Source organism: Bombina bombina, chromosome 1 (assembly GCF_027579735.1).
Source record: "Bombina bombina isolate aBomBom1 chromosome 1, aBomBom1.pri, whole genome shotgun sequence".
In the NCBI taxonomy this organism is placed as follows: domain Eukaryota; kingdom Metazoa; phylum Chordata; class Amphibia; order Anura; family Bombinatoridae; genus Bombina; species Bombina bombina.
In genome coordinates this window covers 928,309,269-928,325,074 of record NC_069499.1, presented here as the reverse complement: position 1 = coordinate 928,325,074, position 15,806 = coordinate 928,309,269, and the positions used below count along the sequence as shown (strand labels likewise).

At 40.2% G+C, this 15,806-nt stretch overlaps 1 protein-coding gene across 2 annotated transcripts in view; it reads left to right on the top strand.

The window, feature by feature from the left end:
* The window catches only part of CENPT (centromere protein T), a 264,213-nt gene that overhangs the window by 230,513 nt on the left and 17,894 nt on the right, over positions 1–15,806 (top strand). For both annotated transcript variants that reach the window (XM_053698357.1, XM_053698271.1), the window contains 3 exons: positions 2,418–2,514; positions 8,054–8,218; positions 10,593–10,697. In XM_053698357.1, coding sequence (XP_053554332.1) covers positions 2,418–2,514; positions 8,054–8,218; positions 10,593–10,697 — 367 coding nt within the window. The remainder of the gene's footprint in view (positions 1–2,417; positions 2,515–8,053; positions 8,219–10,592; positions 10,698–15,806) is intronic.

The following is a 15,806-nucleotide window of genomic DNA, read 5'->3' as shown; positions in this document are numbered from 1 at the left end:
AGTAATCTCCAAGATTCTGAAGGAATGCTCGTTTGTTCTGCTGGTAGCTCCCGCATGGCCTCACAGGTTTTGGTATGCGGATCTTGTCCGGATGGCCTCTTGCCAACCGTGGACTCTTCCGTTAAGACCAGACCTTCTGTCACAAGGTCCTTTTTTCCATCAGGATCTGAAATCCTTAAATTTAAAGGTATGGAGATTGAACGCTTGATTCTTGGTCAAAGAGGTTTCTCTGACTCTGTGTTTAATACTATGTTACAGGCTCGTAAATCTGTATCTCAAGAGATATATTATAGAGTCTGGAAGACTTATATTTCTTGGTGTCTTTCTCATCATTTTTCTTGGCATTCTTTTAGAATAACGAGAATTTTACAGTTTCTTCAGGATGGTTTAGATAAGGGTTTGTCCGCAAGTTCTTTGAAAGGACAAATCTCTGCTCTTTCTGTTCTTTTTCACAGAAAGATTGCTATTCTTCCTGATATTCATTGTTTTGTACAAGCTTTGGTTCGTATAAAACCTGTTATTAAGTCAATTTCTCCTCCTTGGAGTTTGAATTTGGTTCTGGGAACTCTTCAAGCTCCTCCGTTTGAACCTATGCATTCATTGGACATTAAATTACTTTCTTGGAAAGTTTTGTTCCTTTTGGCCATCTCTTCTGCCAGAAGAGTTTCTGAATTATCTGCTCTTTCTTGTGAGTCTCCTTTTCTGATTTTTCATCAGGATAGGCGGTGTTGCGAACTTCTTTTGAATTTTTACCTAAAGTTGTGAATTCCAACAACATTAGTAGAGAAATTGTGGTTCCTTCATTATGTCCTAATCCTAAGAATTCTAAGGAGAAATCGTTGCATTCTTTGGATGTTGTTAGAGCTTTGAAATATTATGTTGAAGCTACGAAATCTTTCCGTAAGACTTCTAGTTTATATGTTATCTTTTCTGGTTCTAGAAAAGGCCAGAAAGCTTCTGCCATTTCTTTGGCATCTTGGTTGAAATCTTTAATTCATCTTGCCTATGTTGAGTCGGGTAAAACTCCGCCTCAAAGAATTACAGCTCATTCTACTAGGTCAGTTTCTACTTCCTGGGCGTTTAGGAATGAAGCTTCGGTTGACCAGATTTGCAAAGCAGCAACTTGGTCCTCTTTGCATACTTTTACTAAATTCTACCATTTTGATGTATTTTCTTCTTCTGAAGCAGTTTTTGGTAGAAAAGTACTTCAGGCAGCGGTTTCAGTTTGAATCTTCTGCTTATGTTTTTCGTTAAACTTTATTTTTGGGTGTGGATTATTTTCAGCAGGAATTGGCTGTCTTTATTTTATCCCTCCCTCTCTAGTGACTCTTGTGTGGAAAGATCCACATCTTGGGTAGTCATTATCCCATACGTCACTAGCTCATGGACTCTTGCTAATTACATGAAAGAAAACATAATTTATGTAAGAACTTACCTGATAAATTCATTTCTTTCATATTAGCAAGAGTCCATGAGGCCCGCCCTTTTTTTGTGGTGGTTATGATTTTTGTATAAAGCACAATTATTCCAATTCCTTATTTTATATGCTTTCGCACTTTTTTTATCACCCCACTTCTTGGCTATTCGTTAAACTGAATTGTGGGTGTGGTGAGGGGTGTATTTATAGGCATTTTGAGGTTTGGGAAACTTTGCCCCTCCTAGTAGGAATGTATATCCCATACGTCACTAGCTCATGGACTCTTGCTAATATGAAAGAAATGAATTTATCAGGTAAGTTCTTACATAAATTATGTTATTTTGTCTCTTACAACTAGATGTTTTTACGACTGTTAAAGGGACATGAAACCCAACATCTTTCTTTACTTCTATTATCCAATTTACTATCTTCTTGTTGTATTCTTTGTTGAAGAGGTATCTAGGTAGGTAGCACATCTCGAGCACTAGTGCTCTTACAAATGTATAACATTCTTGTAGAACAGTTGCAATATTGTCCTGCAGACACGTGCACACTCATGAGCTCACATCTCTGCCTTTCAAGAGGATACCAAGACAATTTGATAAAATAAATAAATTGGGAAGTTGTTTAAAATTGCATGCTCTATCTGAATCATGAAAGAAAAAAAAGAAAATGTTTTGAAACATCTGTCAAACTATCTATATTAACTTCACAAGTACAGCAGCCTCCATCTTTGCAAATTTAGGATGACATTTTTAGTGTATTTTGCCGATAAAGGTGGAGTACGTTGTTCTGCCAGGTTATCCTCCTTGCCCAATTCATGTTATTTTATTGGATATTCCTAGTTTGTGCAACATGGTAAGCAATAACTCCTTGTAGAAAGTATGTTTGTTAGTATGTTTTACTAAAACTGCAGGCCCTTCAAGCTGATTTTTCATTATGCCTTTTATACATACGAATGAATCTCTCAAACTAAACCAATTGGCAATTTTCATTTCAGACGTATCTATTGAAGAAAACCAAAAGCCCTCTAATGAACAGCAAGCACTTACCCCGTTGCCTGTCACACCAGCGTATATTAAAAATATTCACTTGAGGTAAGCGTGAGTCTGAGCCCCTGGTTTAATTAGGGGTGGCTGTTGTGTTTTTTCCAAGGTCTATCTCACTCATAAATTGGGAAAATAAATATTTAGAATGTAATGCTTGCTGATGATGTCTGTGTCTGGATTTTGCTCCTTATATCCTTCTCTTGCTGAAAAGAAATTTGCTTTAGTAGATGTGTTCAGGGGCGGAACTACCGGGGTGCAGAGGTCGCAACCTTTTTTATTTATTTCCACTAGAAAACCGTTGACCTGCCACTGCCTGCACTGATATTATGTGAGTGTGATGTGATGCTTCACTAGTGTCTCTGTTTCTGACTACAGGGGTTAGTGTTTCTGTTTTACCCATTGGTGTTTGTGTGTGTATTTATGCATGGGTGTATGTGTGTATGTATGTATGTGACTGTGTGTGTATTTATGTATGCATGTGTGTGTGTGTGTATGTTTGTGGAACCAGCAGATTGCAGACCTTGTTACTACAGCATGGGGGTGCGGGTGGTAAACAGTTTTACTATATACAGTATGGGGGGGCTGGACCATGTCACAGACTACTGTGGGCACTGTATAAAGTACTGGGGGCAGGTAGGGTCAGGCCAGCCATCTCACCGGCAGATTAGACTGTGTTACTAACTCACTATATACAGTACTGGTGGGTTGAACAGTGTCACTATATACAGTAATAGGGGGTCAGACCATCTCACAGACTGTGGACACAGGGTACCCCCTTTTGCAGACATGTAATCTGATTCACATTTTTTTTTCTGTGTTAAATGTTATAAATCCTTTTTTTTTTTTTTTTTTTATCAAATTCGCATTTGAGGGGGGGGGGGGGCCTTCTTAGATTCTTGCACCTGGCCCCTGTGGTTTCTAGTTAGGCCTCTGGATGTGTTGTACACTATATAACTAAATGCTGTGAAATGCTTTACTGGTGATGCTATTTGAGCCTTCTGTTAATATTTAAAGGGACACTGAACCCAATTTTTTTCTTTCATGATTCAGATAGAGCATGCAATTTTAAGCTACTTTCTAATTTATTCCTATTATCAATTTTTCTTTGTTCTCTTGCTATCTTTATTTTAAAAAGAAGACTAAGCTTTTTTTTATTATTCAGAACTCTGGACAGCACTTTTTTATTGGTGGATGAGTGTATCCACCAATCAGCAAGAACAACCCAGGTTGATCACCAAAAATGGGCCGGCATCTAAACTTACTTTCTTGCATTTCAAATAAAGATACAAAGAGAATGAAGAAAATTTGATAATAGCAGTAAATTAGAAAGTTGCTTAAAATGTCATGCTCTATCTGAATCAATAAAGAAAAAATTTGGGTACAGTGTCCCTTTAATGTGACTTTATTGTAAACGATAACTTTTGTTTTTCTGATATCGTTTTTAATTTTGTGTGATGTTGTTTGAGCTCTTCAGTCATCCACTTTTATTGTAATGAGAGGCAGTTTAGAGGTATTTAATTAAAGGGACATGGAAGTCAAATATACTTTCATAGTTCCAGATAGAGCATGCAGTTTTATGAGACTTTGCCATCTACTTCTGTTTGTAAATTTACTTTGTTCCATTGGTATCCTTTGTTGAAAAGCATGTATCACGAATGGGAGATCCTTGGATTACTGACAATAATGTCCATCATCTGAAATCTTAGTTTCTACATTTTTATTTTATTTGTCTATTGATTTATTTTGTGTGCAGGGGTTTTGGGTCTCTGATTGAACACTTCTTCCCACAATCCTTTTCCATAAATAATGTGACATCAGTCTAAGCAGGAAGACTAAAATGAATTAAAAACAATATATATATTAACCGAACGGCTACTTTGTTTTTTAAATGTGCCCTTTTACTGTTGCCCTAATTTTTAATCCATAAGTTTGGATGCATAAATATTGTTGTCTTTTTTTCTTTAAATGTAAATAGACTGCAAGCAATACATCCAATCAGAAGCTGTAGCTCCCGAACCACTATTTGCAATTGCCACACACTTTCTAGAGTTCTAGATGCCTTGTTAGAAACAGTCACCTCATTCCCTTCTATTTGTTTATAGGTTAGTATAGGGCAGGATAGGTGATTCTTCAGTTAGAGGAAATGCCACTTCTCTATGAAAAGAGTAAGTTCCCCAGTTAAATTCTGCAAAGGAGATCGGGTCTCCATAATAGCCCTAGAAAATATCTCTGGGGCCTGAACATATTTTTTTGGTTTCCTTACTGTGTAGATATTTGTACACACACATATGTACGTATATCCATATATACAAACACACATAAAACGCACTATAATACTATACTATTATTTGTATGCGACTGCGGTCTTAAGTCCTAGGTTTCCTTGTACTAGATACATTTAATTTATTGTATATTACACAACTTTGGCATCTATGCACCATTAGATCATTTGCCATAGATCTGGAGCCCTCTCATCTGTTGTTATGGTTTAGAAGTCTAGACATATGTGGAGTGGGTTGGTGAGCAGAGTGTTTCACATCCCTGTATGACTGACATGCACATCAGCATATAATGCTTAGGCTTTGTGTTTGTGACGTAGATGGGTTGAGCATTCAGTGTTCTCCCCTGGACCTATTTCACCACCAGCTGATTTTGCTCACCACCCAGCTAATATTAAAGGAACAGTAAATAAAAAAACGTACTTTCATTATTCAGATCGTGGAAATTAAAATACATTTCCAATTTACTTCTATTATCTAATTTGCTTTGTTCTCTTGATATGCTTTGTTGAAAAGCATACAACCATATACTCATGAGCAGCAATGCACTACTGAGATCTAGCTGCTGATTGGTGGCTCCACATATATGCCTCTTGTCGTTGGTTCACCTGATGCTCAGCTAGCTCCCAGTAATGCTTTACTGCTCCTTCAACAAAGGATACCAGGAGAATGAAGCAAATGTTATAATACAAGTAAATTGGAAAGTTGTTTAAAATTGTATGTTCTATCTCACTGGTTTTCAAACCTGTTCTTAAGCCTCCCTAACAGGCCACATTTTGAGGATATCTGAACTGGAGCACAGGTAAAATAATCAGCTGATTAGTAAACATGGCCTGAAGACATGTTTTATCTTAATCATGAAAGAAAACGTTTGGGTTTCATGTCTCTTTAAGCCCAAATGAGCTAATATTATTTATTTTAAGTTTTTCTGGGGGGGGATGGGTTGTACAAATTATCATTAACCCCTTAGTGACCAGAGCACTTTTCCATTTTCTGTCCGTTTGGGACCAAGGCTATTTTTACATTTCTGCAGTGTTTGTGTTTAGCTGAAATTTTCCTCTTACTCATTTACTGTACCCACACATATTATATACCGTTTTTCTCGCCATTAAATGGACTTTCTAAAAATACCATTATTTTCATCATATCTTATCATTTACTATAAAAAAAATTATAAAATATGAGGAAAAAATGGAAAAAAAAACACACTTTTTCTAACTTTGAACCCCAAAATCTGTTACATATCTACAACCACCAAAAAACACCCATGCTAAATAGTTTCTAAATTTTGTCCTGAGTTTAGAAATACCCAATGTTTACATGTTCTTTGCTTTTTTTGTAACTTATAGGGCCATAAATACAAGTAGCACTTTGCTATTTTCAAAACATATTTTTTTCAAAATTAGCGCTAGTTACATTGGGACACTGATATCTTTCAGGAATCCCTGAATATCCATTGACATATATATATTTTTTTTTAGAAGACATCCCAAAGTATTGATCTAGGCCCATTTTGGTATATTTCATGCCACCATTTCACCGCCAAATGCGATCAAATACAAAAAATTGTTCACTTTTTCACAAATTTTTTCACAAACTTTCAGTTTCTCACTGAAATTATTTACAAACTGCTTGTGCAATTATGGCATAAATGGTTGTAAATTCTTCTCTGGGATCCCCTTTGTTCAGAAATAGCAGACATGTATGGCTTTGGCATTGCTTTTTGGTAATTAGAAGGCCGCTAAATGCCACTGCGCACCACACGTGTATTATGCCCAGCAGTGAAGGGGTAATTAGGGAGCATGTAAGGAGCTTTTTGGGGTATTTTTAGCTTTAGTGTAGTGTAGTAGACAACCCCAAGTATTGATCTAGGCCCATTTTGGTATATTTCATGCCACCATTTCACCGCCAAATGCGATCAAATTAAAAAAAACATTACATTTTTCACAATTTTAGGTTTGTCACTGAAATCATTTACAAACAGCTTGTGCAATTATGGCACAAATGGTTGTAAATGCTTCTCTGGGATCCCCTTTGTTCAGAAATAGCAGACATATATGACTTTGGCGTTGCTTTTTGGTAATTAGAATGCTGCTAAATGGCGCTGCGCATCACACGTGTATTATGGCTAGCAGTGAAGGGGTTAATTAGGTAGCTTGTAGGGAGCTTGCAGGGTTAATTTTAGCTTTAGTGTAGAGATCAGCCTCCCACCTGAAACATCAGACCCCCCTGATCCCTCCCAAACATCTCTCTTCCCTCCCCTACCCCACAAATGTCCCCGCCATCTTAAGTACTGGCAGAAACTCTGCCAGTACTAAAATAAAAGGAAAATTTGTGCATTTTTGTGCATTTTGTTTTTAGCATATTTACATATGCTTCTGTGTAGGATCCCCCTTAGCCCCCACCCTCACTGATCCCCCCCACCCAACAGCTCTCTAACCCTCCCCCTCTGACTTAATGTGCGCCATCTTGGGTTCTGGCAGGTGTCTGCCAGTACCCATTTTAGTGAAATTTGTGTTTTTTTTAAAAAAATTTCCTTTTTCTGTTGTGTAGCTTCCCCCCCCCCCCAATACCAACCCCCCACCCCTTCCAGATCGCTTAAATGCTTTATTTTTAAAATGTTTATGTGATTTTTTTAATACACTTACTCTTTACTTTTTTTTCTGTAGTGTAGCGGTTCCCACCCGCTCCCGCCCCGTGCACGCGCCCGCCCGCCACCCACCGTGCGCGCGCCCCGGCGCGCCCCCCGAAGGCTCCGCCCCCGATCCCGCCCCCCCTCCACCTTCCAGATCACACCGATGGCCGCCCACCCGCCTCCCAAGTCGGCTCCCACCCACCAACGATACCGGCCATCGATGTCCGGTGCAGAGAGGGCCACAGAGTGGCTCTCTCTGCATCGGATGGCCAGAAAGTGTTATTGCAGGATGCCTCGATGTCGAGGCATCACTGCAATAACCGGAAAGCAGCTGGAAGCGAGCAGGATCGCTTCCAGCTGCTTTCCAGACTGAGGACGTGCAGGGTACGTCCTCAGGCGTTAACTGCCTTTTTTAGAGGACGTACCCTGCACGTCCTCGGTCATTAAGGGGTTAAATCACTTTATTTTAAATTATGCAATTAATTTATTCTTTGGATACTTGAACATTTAGAAATAATAGAAAATTGTATAATATTGCAAAGTATTACGCTGGCCAATATACTTCATAATTTTCTGTGCAGGACACTAGGATTTCTTCTTGGCTTGGAAAAGTGTTTTGTATTTTTCATGCCCCACCCCAGTAGGAATAACCTATGCACAATTCTTTTTAAAGGTTAGCCAAAAAGCCCCCACCTGTTGGCAAACGGGTCCAAAAGAAAAGATCTAAAGAGGTCAACAAAATGAATCCAACGTTGCCACGGAGCTTTGTAAAGCAGATGTTCAGTCATTATGCACAAATGCGGGTGTCTAAAGAGACCTTCCAAGATGTAGAAAAATGGTAAGTTTTGGCGTGTCAGGACCAGAAGAAGGGGGTCAAAGTTTTTTTAGCACAATGTGGTGGTATCTTGAGAAAAGAATAAGTGACTTATGGGGTTTATAGGTGTAAGATTCCATACAGGGGTTGTGTGGTTTTCAGAGAGGTAGATGGATGGATTCATCTGTTATCAAGAGGATGCACTGCAAGGTCCATGGCCTTTGGTGAGTTTTCATTTGAAACATCGGAAGATAGGATTAAAGTGGTGTAAAAGATCTGTAGTAAGATTCTTATTGTGAGCAGAACTATGCTATTTTATGTATTATTATTGTTTGTGTTATAGGGAATGTGTACTGTTTTTTTTTTTTTTTTCTGCTTCTATCTGTTCTCTGTGATCTGTTTTATCTACTGGAGTGTATCATAATGTTTACATTTATTATGTCATTTCCAAAAAGTTGCTTTTGCACCATTGATACTAAAAATATAAATACTTTAGTATTCTCTATAGAAAAGTTATGTAATATTTTTCCTTTTCAGTTGCTCTCTCTATTGGCCATTGTGTAAAGACTAATAGATAAGATTAGGAGGCCTTAATGCATATATAGAGATAAGGTTGAAAATTCGGAGTGCATTCAAATTAAATGAGTTGAGGGAGCAGGAATAGTCTGCTTTTATATTTGGAACTCTGTCCAGTAATACAACGCAGCACTTGGGAGCGCCATAACAGCCAGGGTAACTCCAAACAGGTACATTAAGACCACCGTATGGTGGGAGATATGGAGAAGGATGCTTTACAGAATCACTGACTCTGTTCTGTACTTTATGATTTTTACTTCTAGTAAGTGCATCTTTGTATCATTTTTAAATTGATGTAGTAAATCTGTGCTCAAAATTTTAGGTCGTAAGCTACTAGCCAGGCCAAAATGTTACTCGCCACTTCTGATCCTGCCCACTCTACACCCACTACTCCACCCCTTCTTTGCATATATTTGGGAAACACATTATTGTGCAGTAATTTTTTTATATTTTTTATTTTATACCTTAACAATTTTTAAATAATGCTACATACAGCAATAGATTAACAAAAATAAGTGCATAGCCGTTAGAAACATCAACTAGGGGTTTTGGGGACGACAACAGTCGAACAAAAAAAAGGAAGTTGTTGTTGAGGGAATGCAGAGAGTGCCAACAGTCATGGATGGTCATAGCGACCTGGAGATTTTCTTTTAATAATTATCATCTCTCCCTTCTCTCTCTTAATTATCTTTCTCACTTCACGCCTCTCTTTTTTTCTTTTTGCCCTCTCCCTTCTCTCTCAGGCCATATCTTCGCTTTACACTCTTTCCCTTCTCTCATATCTTTTTACTCTCTTTATTTTTCCCACTTTCTCGTAAAGCTATCTTCTTCTACACTATTACTTTTCCTCACCAATCTCTCTCTCTCTGCCTCCGTTTACCCTCTCAGAAGTAACAGTCTAAGGTGGCTGTTAATTCTTCGCCTGCCTATGACTGCAGGTTCTCACAAGAGAACCTGCACACCGTATTTAACAAGCAGCGGTCATTAGGCCGCTGCTTCCCTACCCTTTCGGCATCTCTTAGGTCCGCCTGGGGAAATTGATAGCTCCTGCCAGCGCATGATTGGCTGTGTGCGGGTAGGGAGCGGGATTGAACCCGAGCGTAAAAAAAAAATTCAGCCAGGGGAATTCAGCCCGCCAGAGACGAGCTGCAGCAGACAGGGGCGCGTATGTGCGCTCCCTGTCCGCCTCAGCTTGATAAATCGCCCCTAAGCACTGATGGTGTTCCTTCAGCCCTAGAGGAATAACATATCCTTGCCCTTTCTAGGATATATAATATCCCTTCAGATAATATTTTTAGCACATAGCACAAAATGTGTGTTTGTCAATGCTGCAATAGGAGTGTACATTTTGCAAATGTGCTAACTTTGCTACTTACAACACGGCACTAGACTTCGGACAGTGACTGAATGTTGATTTAACTTTCACTCGCCAATGGCTAGTAAAGAGTGGAAATGTTAGGCCCTGTAGTAAATGTAATGCCATGGGATATAGATGTACTTGTTGGTTTTTTTAAGATTAGGAGATCTGCTATTTCTCCAGCCTCAGCACATTCATGGAGTATGTTCTTGAGAACAGTGGGTTGATGGCCTCACTCAACAAAAACAACTATTTCATATAAAAATAAACCTAAAGGAACCATTTCCGGTATATTTTATTCTCTGCAAGTCATTAGGAACACATTAAGTGGAAACCAATTTTACAGTACAATGTCCCTTTATGTATTTTTTTTTTTTTGTGCTTCTACTTTTCATTTTTATTTACTCTGTGATCTTTAGTATCTATCCATGTATGTATTGTGTTGACACTGTTCTCCGATTACAGCTTGGCGGTGTACATGGAGCAACTGAGTGACGACCTAGCAGTGTACTCTGCTCATGCCAATAGAAAGACTGTAACTCGTGCTGACCTAGAGCTCCTGATGAGAAGGTGAAGTAAATATCACTTATGTAGTTTGATATTGCTGTGTGAACGTTTATTCTGATCCTCAATACCCCTAAGGAGCCAGCAGGAAGTATCAGTAGCCACATTAGGGTGCTTTTATATAAATATGTGAAATCTAAAAATGTTTGAACTAGAAGTTTTGACTTCTGGGACTCCTACTTTACCTTAAAGGGACACAGGACAGTCTACTCCAGAATTGTTATTGTTTAAAAAGATAGATAATCTCTTTATTACCCATTCCCCAGTTTTGCATAATCAACACAGTTATATTAATACACTTTTTACATCTCTAATTACCTTGTATCTAACCCTCTGCAGTCTGCCCCCTTATTTCAGTTTTGACAGACTTGCATTTTAGCCAATCAATGCCCTCATAAGTAACGCCACGGGCGTGAGCACAATGTTATCTATGGGGCACACATGAACTAATGCCCTCTAGCTGGGAAAAACTCTCAAATGTATTAAGATAAGGGGCGGCCTTCAAGGGCTTAGAAATTAGCATATGAGCCTAGCTAGGTTTAGCTTTCAACTAAGGATACAGAGAGAACAAAGCACATTTAATTATAAAAGTAAAAACAACATTTATGCTTACCTGACAAATGTATTTATTTCTTGACACGGTGAGTCCACGGATCATCCTCAATTACTGTTGGGGAATCTCACTCCTGGTCAGCAGGAGGAGGCAAAGAGCACCACAGCAACGCTGTTAAGTATCACTTCCTTTCCCACAAACCCCAGTCATTTGACTGAAGGAAAAGGAGAGAAAGGAAACAACACAAGGTGCAGAGGTGCCCGAGGTTTATATAACAAAAACTGTCTGAAAAAATCAGGGAGGGCCGTGGGCTCACCGGTCTCAAAAAAAGAAATAAATTTATCAGGTAAGCATAAATTTTGTTTTCTTTCTAATGACACGTTGAGTCCACGGATCATCATTAATTACTGTTGGGAATCAATACTCAAGCTACAGGACACAGATGATAAAGGAGGGACAAGACATGTAACCTAAACAGAAGGCACCACTGCTAGAAGAACATTTCTCCCAAAAGAAGCCTCAGCCGAAGCGAAAGTATCAAATTTAGAAAAAGTATGCAAGGAAGACCAAGTTGCAGCCTTGCAAATCTGTTCCACAGAAACAGCCCTCGTGGAATGAGCCGTGATTCTTTTCAGGAGGTTGCTGTCCAGCAGTCTCATAGGCCAACCAAATAATACTCTTAAGAGAAAGAGAAGAATCTGTAGCTTTCTGACCCTTGCTTTTCCCAGAGAAACAAACAAACAAAGCAGAAGATTGGCAAAAGTCCTTAGTCGCCTGCAAGTAGAATTTCAGCGCATGCACGCACAACATCTAGGTTGTGTAGTAAACGCTCCTCATGGGAAGAAGGATTAGGACACAGGGAAGGAACAACGATTTCCTGATTAATATTCCTGTCTGAGACAACTTTAGGAAGGAAACCTAACTTGGTACGAAGAACCAATTTATCAGAATGAAAGATAAGGCGAATCAAACTGCAGCGCCGAGACTCTCCGAGCAGAAGAAATAGCAACAAGAAACTAATCCTTCCAAGATAACCTCTTAATATCTAAGGAATGCATAGGTTCAAACGGAGCCTGTTGTAAAACTTTAAGAACAAGGTTAAAGGGACAGTCTACACCAGAATTGTTATTGTTTTAAAAGATAGATAATCCCTTTATTACCCATTCCCCAGTTTTGCATAACCAACACAGTTATATTAATATACTTTTAACCTCTGTGATTATCTTCTATCTAAGCCTCTGCAAACTGCCCCTTTATTTCAGTTCTTTTGACAGACTTGCAGTTTAGCCAATCAGTGCCATCTCCCAGATAACTTCACGTGCACAAGCACAGTGTTATCTATGTGATTCACGTGAACTAACACCCTCTAGTGGGGAAAAACTGTTAAAATGCATTCTGAAAAGAGATGGCCTTCAAGGTCTAAGAAATTAGCATATGAACCTCCTAGGTTAAGCTTTCAACTAAGAATACCAAGAGAACAAAGCAAAATTGGTGATAAAAGTAAATTGGAAAATTGTTAAAAATTACATGCCCTATCTGAATCATGAAAGTTTATTTTGGCCTAGACTGTCCCTTTAAGACTCCATGGAAGAGTAACAGGTTTAAACACAGGCCTGATTCTGACCAAGGCCTGACAAAAAGTTTGCACGTCTGGCACATCTGCCAGACGATTATGCAACAAAATAGACAACGTAGAGATGTGTCCCTTCAGCGTACTTGCTGCTGACAAACCCTTCTCCAGACCTTCCTGGAGAAAAGACAAAATCCTAGGAATCCTGCCTCTACTCCAAGAGTAGCCTCTGGATTCACAGCAATACAGATATTTACGCCCATATTTTATGGTAAATCCTTTTAGTCCACAGGCTTGCAAGCCTGAATCAACGTCTCAATGACGGTCTCGGAAAATCCACGCTTCGCTAAACTTAAGCGTTTAATCTCCAAGCAGTCAGCTTCAGAGAAACGAGATTTGGATGAAGGAAGGGGACCCTGAAGCAGAAGGTCCCTTCCTCAGCGGAAGTCTCCAAGGTGGAAGAGATGACATTTCCACTAGGTCTGCATACCAGATCCTGTGAGGCCACGCCAGTGCTATGAGAATCACTGACGCCCTCTCCTTCTTGATCCGAGCAATGACTCGTGGAAGAAGAGCAAATGGAGGAAACAGGTATGCTAGACTGAAATTCCAAGGAACCGCCAGAGCATGTATCAGCACCGCCTGTGGATCCCTTGACCTCAAACTGTACCTCGGGAGCTTGGCATTCTGCCGAGATGCCATGAGATCCAGCTTCGACTGCCCCCCATTTAAGGGTCAAGCTGGAAAACACCCTCCGGATGGAGTTTCCACTCCCCGGGATAAAAAGTCTGTCTGCTCAGAAAATCAGCTTCCCAATTGTCCACTCCTAGAATGTGGATCGCAGATAGACAGCCGTTGTGGGTCTCCACCAACTGAATAATTCGAGCCACCTCTGTTATGGCCAAGGAACTCAGAGTTCCTCCCTGGTGGTTGATGCAAGCACTGGTGTTATGTTGTCTGACTAGAACCTGATAAACCGGGCTAAAGCTAACTGAGGCCAGGCCAGCAGAGCATTGAAGATCTCTCTCAGCTCTAGGATGTTTATGGGAAGATCTGACTCCTCTCGAGTCCATAGACCCTGAGCCTTCAACGAGTCCCAGACTGCTCCCCAGCCTAGGAGGCTGGCATCCGTGGTAACAATCGTCCAGGTAGGTCTGCGGAAGCAGGTTCCCTGGGAGAGGTGTTCCTGAGACAACCACCATGGAAGAGAATCTCTTGTCGACTCATCCAGATCTATTAGAGGAGACAGATCCGCATAATCCCCATTCCGTTGTCTTAGCATGCATAACTGCAGAGCCCTTATATGGAACCGAGCCAACGGGATGATGTCCATGGAAGCTACCATCAGACCAATTACCCGCCATGCATTGAGCCACTGACGGGCCGAGGAGAGGACTGAAGGGCAAGAGTTGAAAATTTGGGATTTTATGACCTCTGTCAGAAATATCTTCATTGATAGGGTATCTATTATGGTCACCATGAACACTACCCTTGTAGCCAGAACCAAATAACTTTTTCCCAGATTCACCTTCCATCCGTGGGAGCGAAGAAAAGACAAGATGTCTGTATGAGAGTTTTGCTTGTTGAAAAGACGGCGCAAGAACCAGAATGTCGTCCAGATAGGGCGCCACTGCAATGCCCCGAGACTGGAGCACTGCCAATAGAGCCCCCAGAACCTTTGTGAAAATTCTGGGAGCTGTGGCAAGGCCAAATGAGAGAGCCACAAACTGAAAGTGATTGTCCAAGAAGGCAAATCTCAGAAACTTGTGATGATCCTTGTGAATAGGAACATGAAGATACGCGTCCTTTAGGTCTATGGTTGTCATGAACTGATCCTCTTGGACCAAGGGAAGAATGGAACGTATAGTTTTGAAAGACGGAACTCTGAGGAACTTGTTTAGACATTTCAGATCTAAAATTGGTCTAAAAGTTCCCTCTTTTTTGGGAACCACAAACAGATTAGAGTAGAATCCCAGACCTTGTTCCTGCGTTGGAACTGGAGCTATCACTCCCGGAAAGGTTCTGGACACAGTTAATCTTGAGAGGAGGAACCTACCTCTGAGAGGAAAAGTCTTGAATTCTAATGTGTACCCCTGGGATAGGATGTCCACTGCCCAAGGATCTGAGACATCCCGTATCCAGGCTTGAGCGAATTGAGAAAGTCTGCTTCCTACTGGATCCACTCCCGGATCGGGGGCCGACCCTTCATGCTGACATCGAGTCAGCTGTGGGTTTCTTGGACTGCTTCCACTTGCTCCAAGACTGACTAGGCTTCCAGGAAGGCTTGGATTGTTCTTGCTTAGAGGAAGAATGGGAAGGATTTACCTCTAAAGTAACGAAAATTACTCTGACGACCTTTCTGTTTATTCCTCTTATCCTGAGGGAGAAAAGATCCCTTTTCTCCAACATAGGTGTGTCCGGTCCACGGCGTCATCCTTACTTGTGGGGATATTCTCCTCCCCAACAGGAAATGGCAAAGAGCCCAGCAAAGCTGGTCACATGATCCCTCCTAGGCTCCGCCTTCCCCAGTCATTCTCTTTGCCGTTGTACAGGCAACATCTCCACAGAGATGGCTTAGAGTTTTTTAGTGTTTAACTGTAGTTTTTATTATTCAATCAAGAGTTTGTTATTTTAAAATAGTGCTGGTATGTACTATTTACTCTGAAACAGAAAAGAGATGAAGATTTCTGTTTGTAAGAGGAAAATGATTTTAGCAACCGTTACTAAAATCGATGGCTGTTCCACACAGGACTGTTGAGAGGAATTAACTTCAGTTGGGGGAACAGTGAGCAGCCTTTTGCTGCTTGAGGTATGACACATTCTAACAAGACGATGTAATGCTGGAAGCTGTCATTTTCCCTATGGGATCCGGTAAGCCATTTTTATTATAGAAAGAAAAAAAGGGCTTCACAAGGGCTTTCTAAGACTGTAGACATTTTCTGGGCTAAATCGATTTATATTTTATACTCCATAGCCTTGAGGAATTATTTTA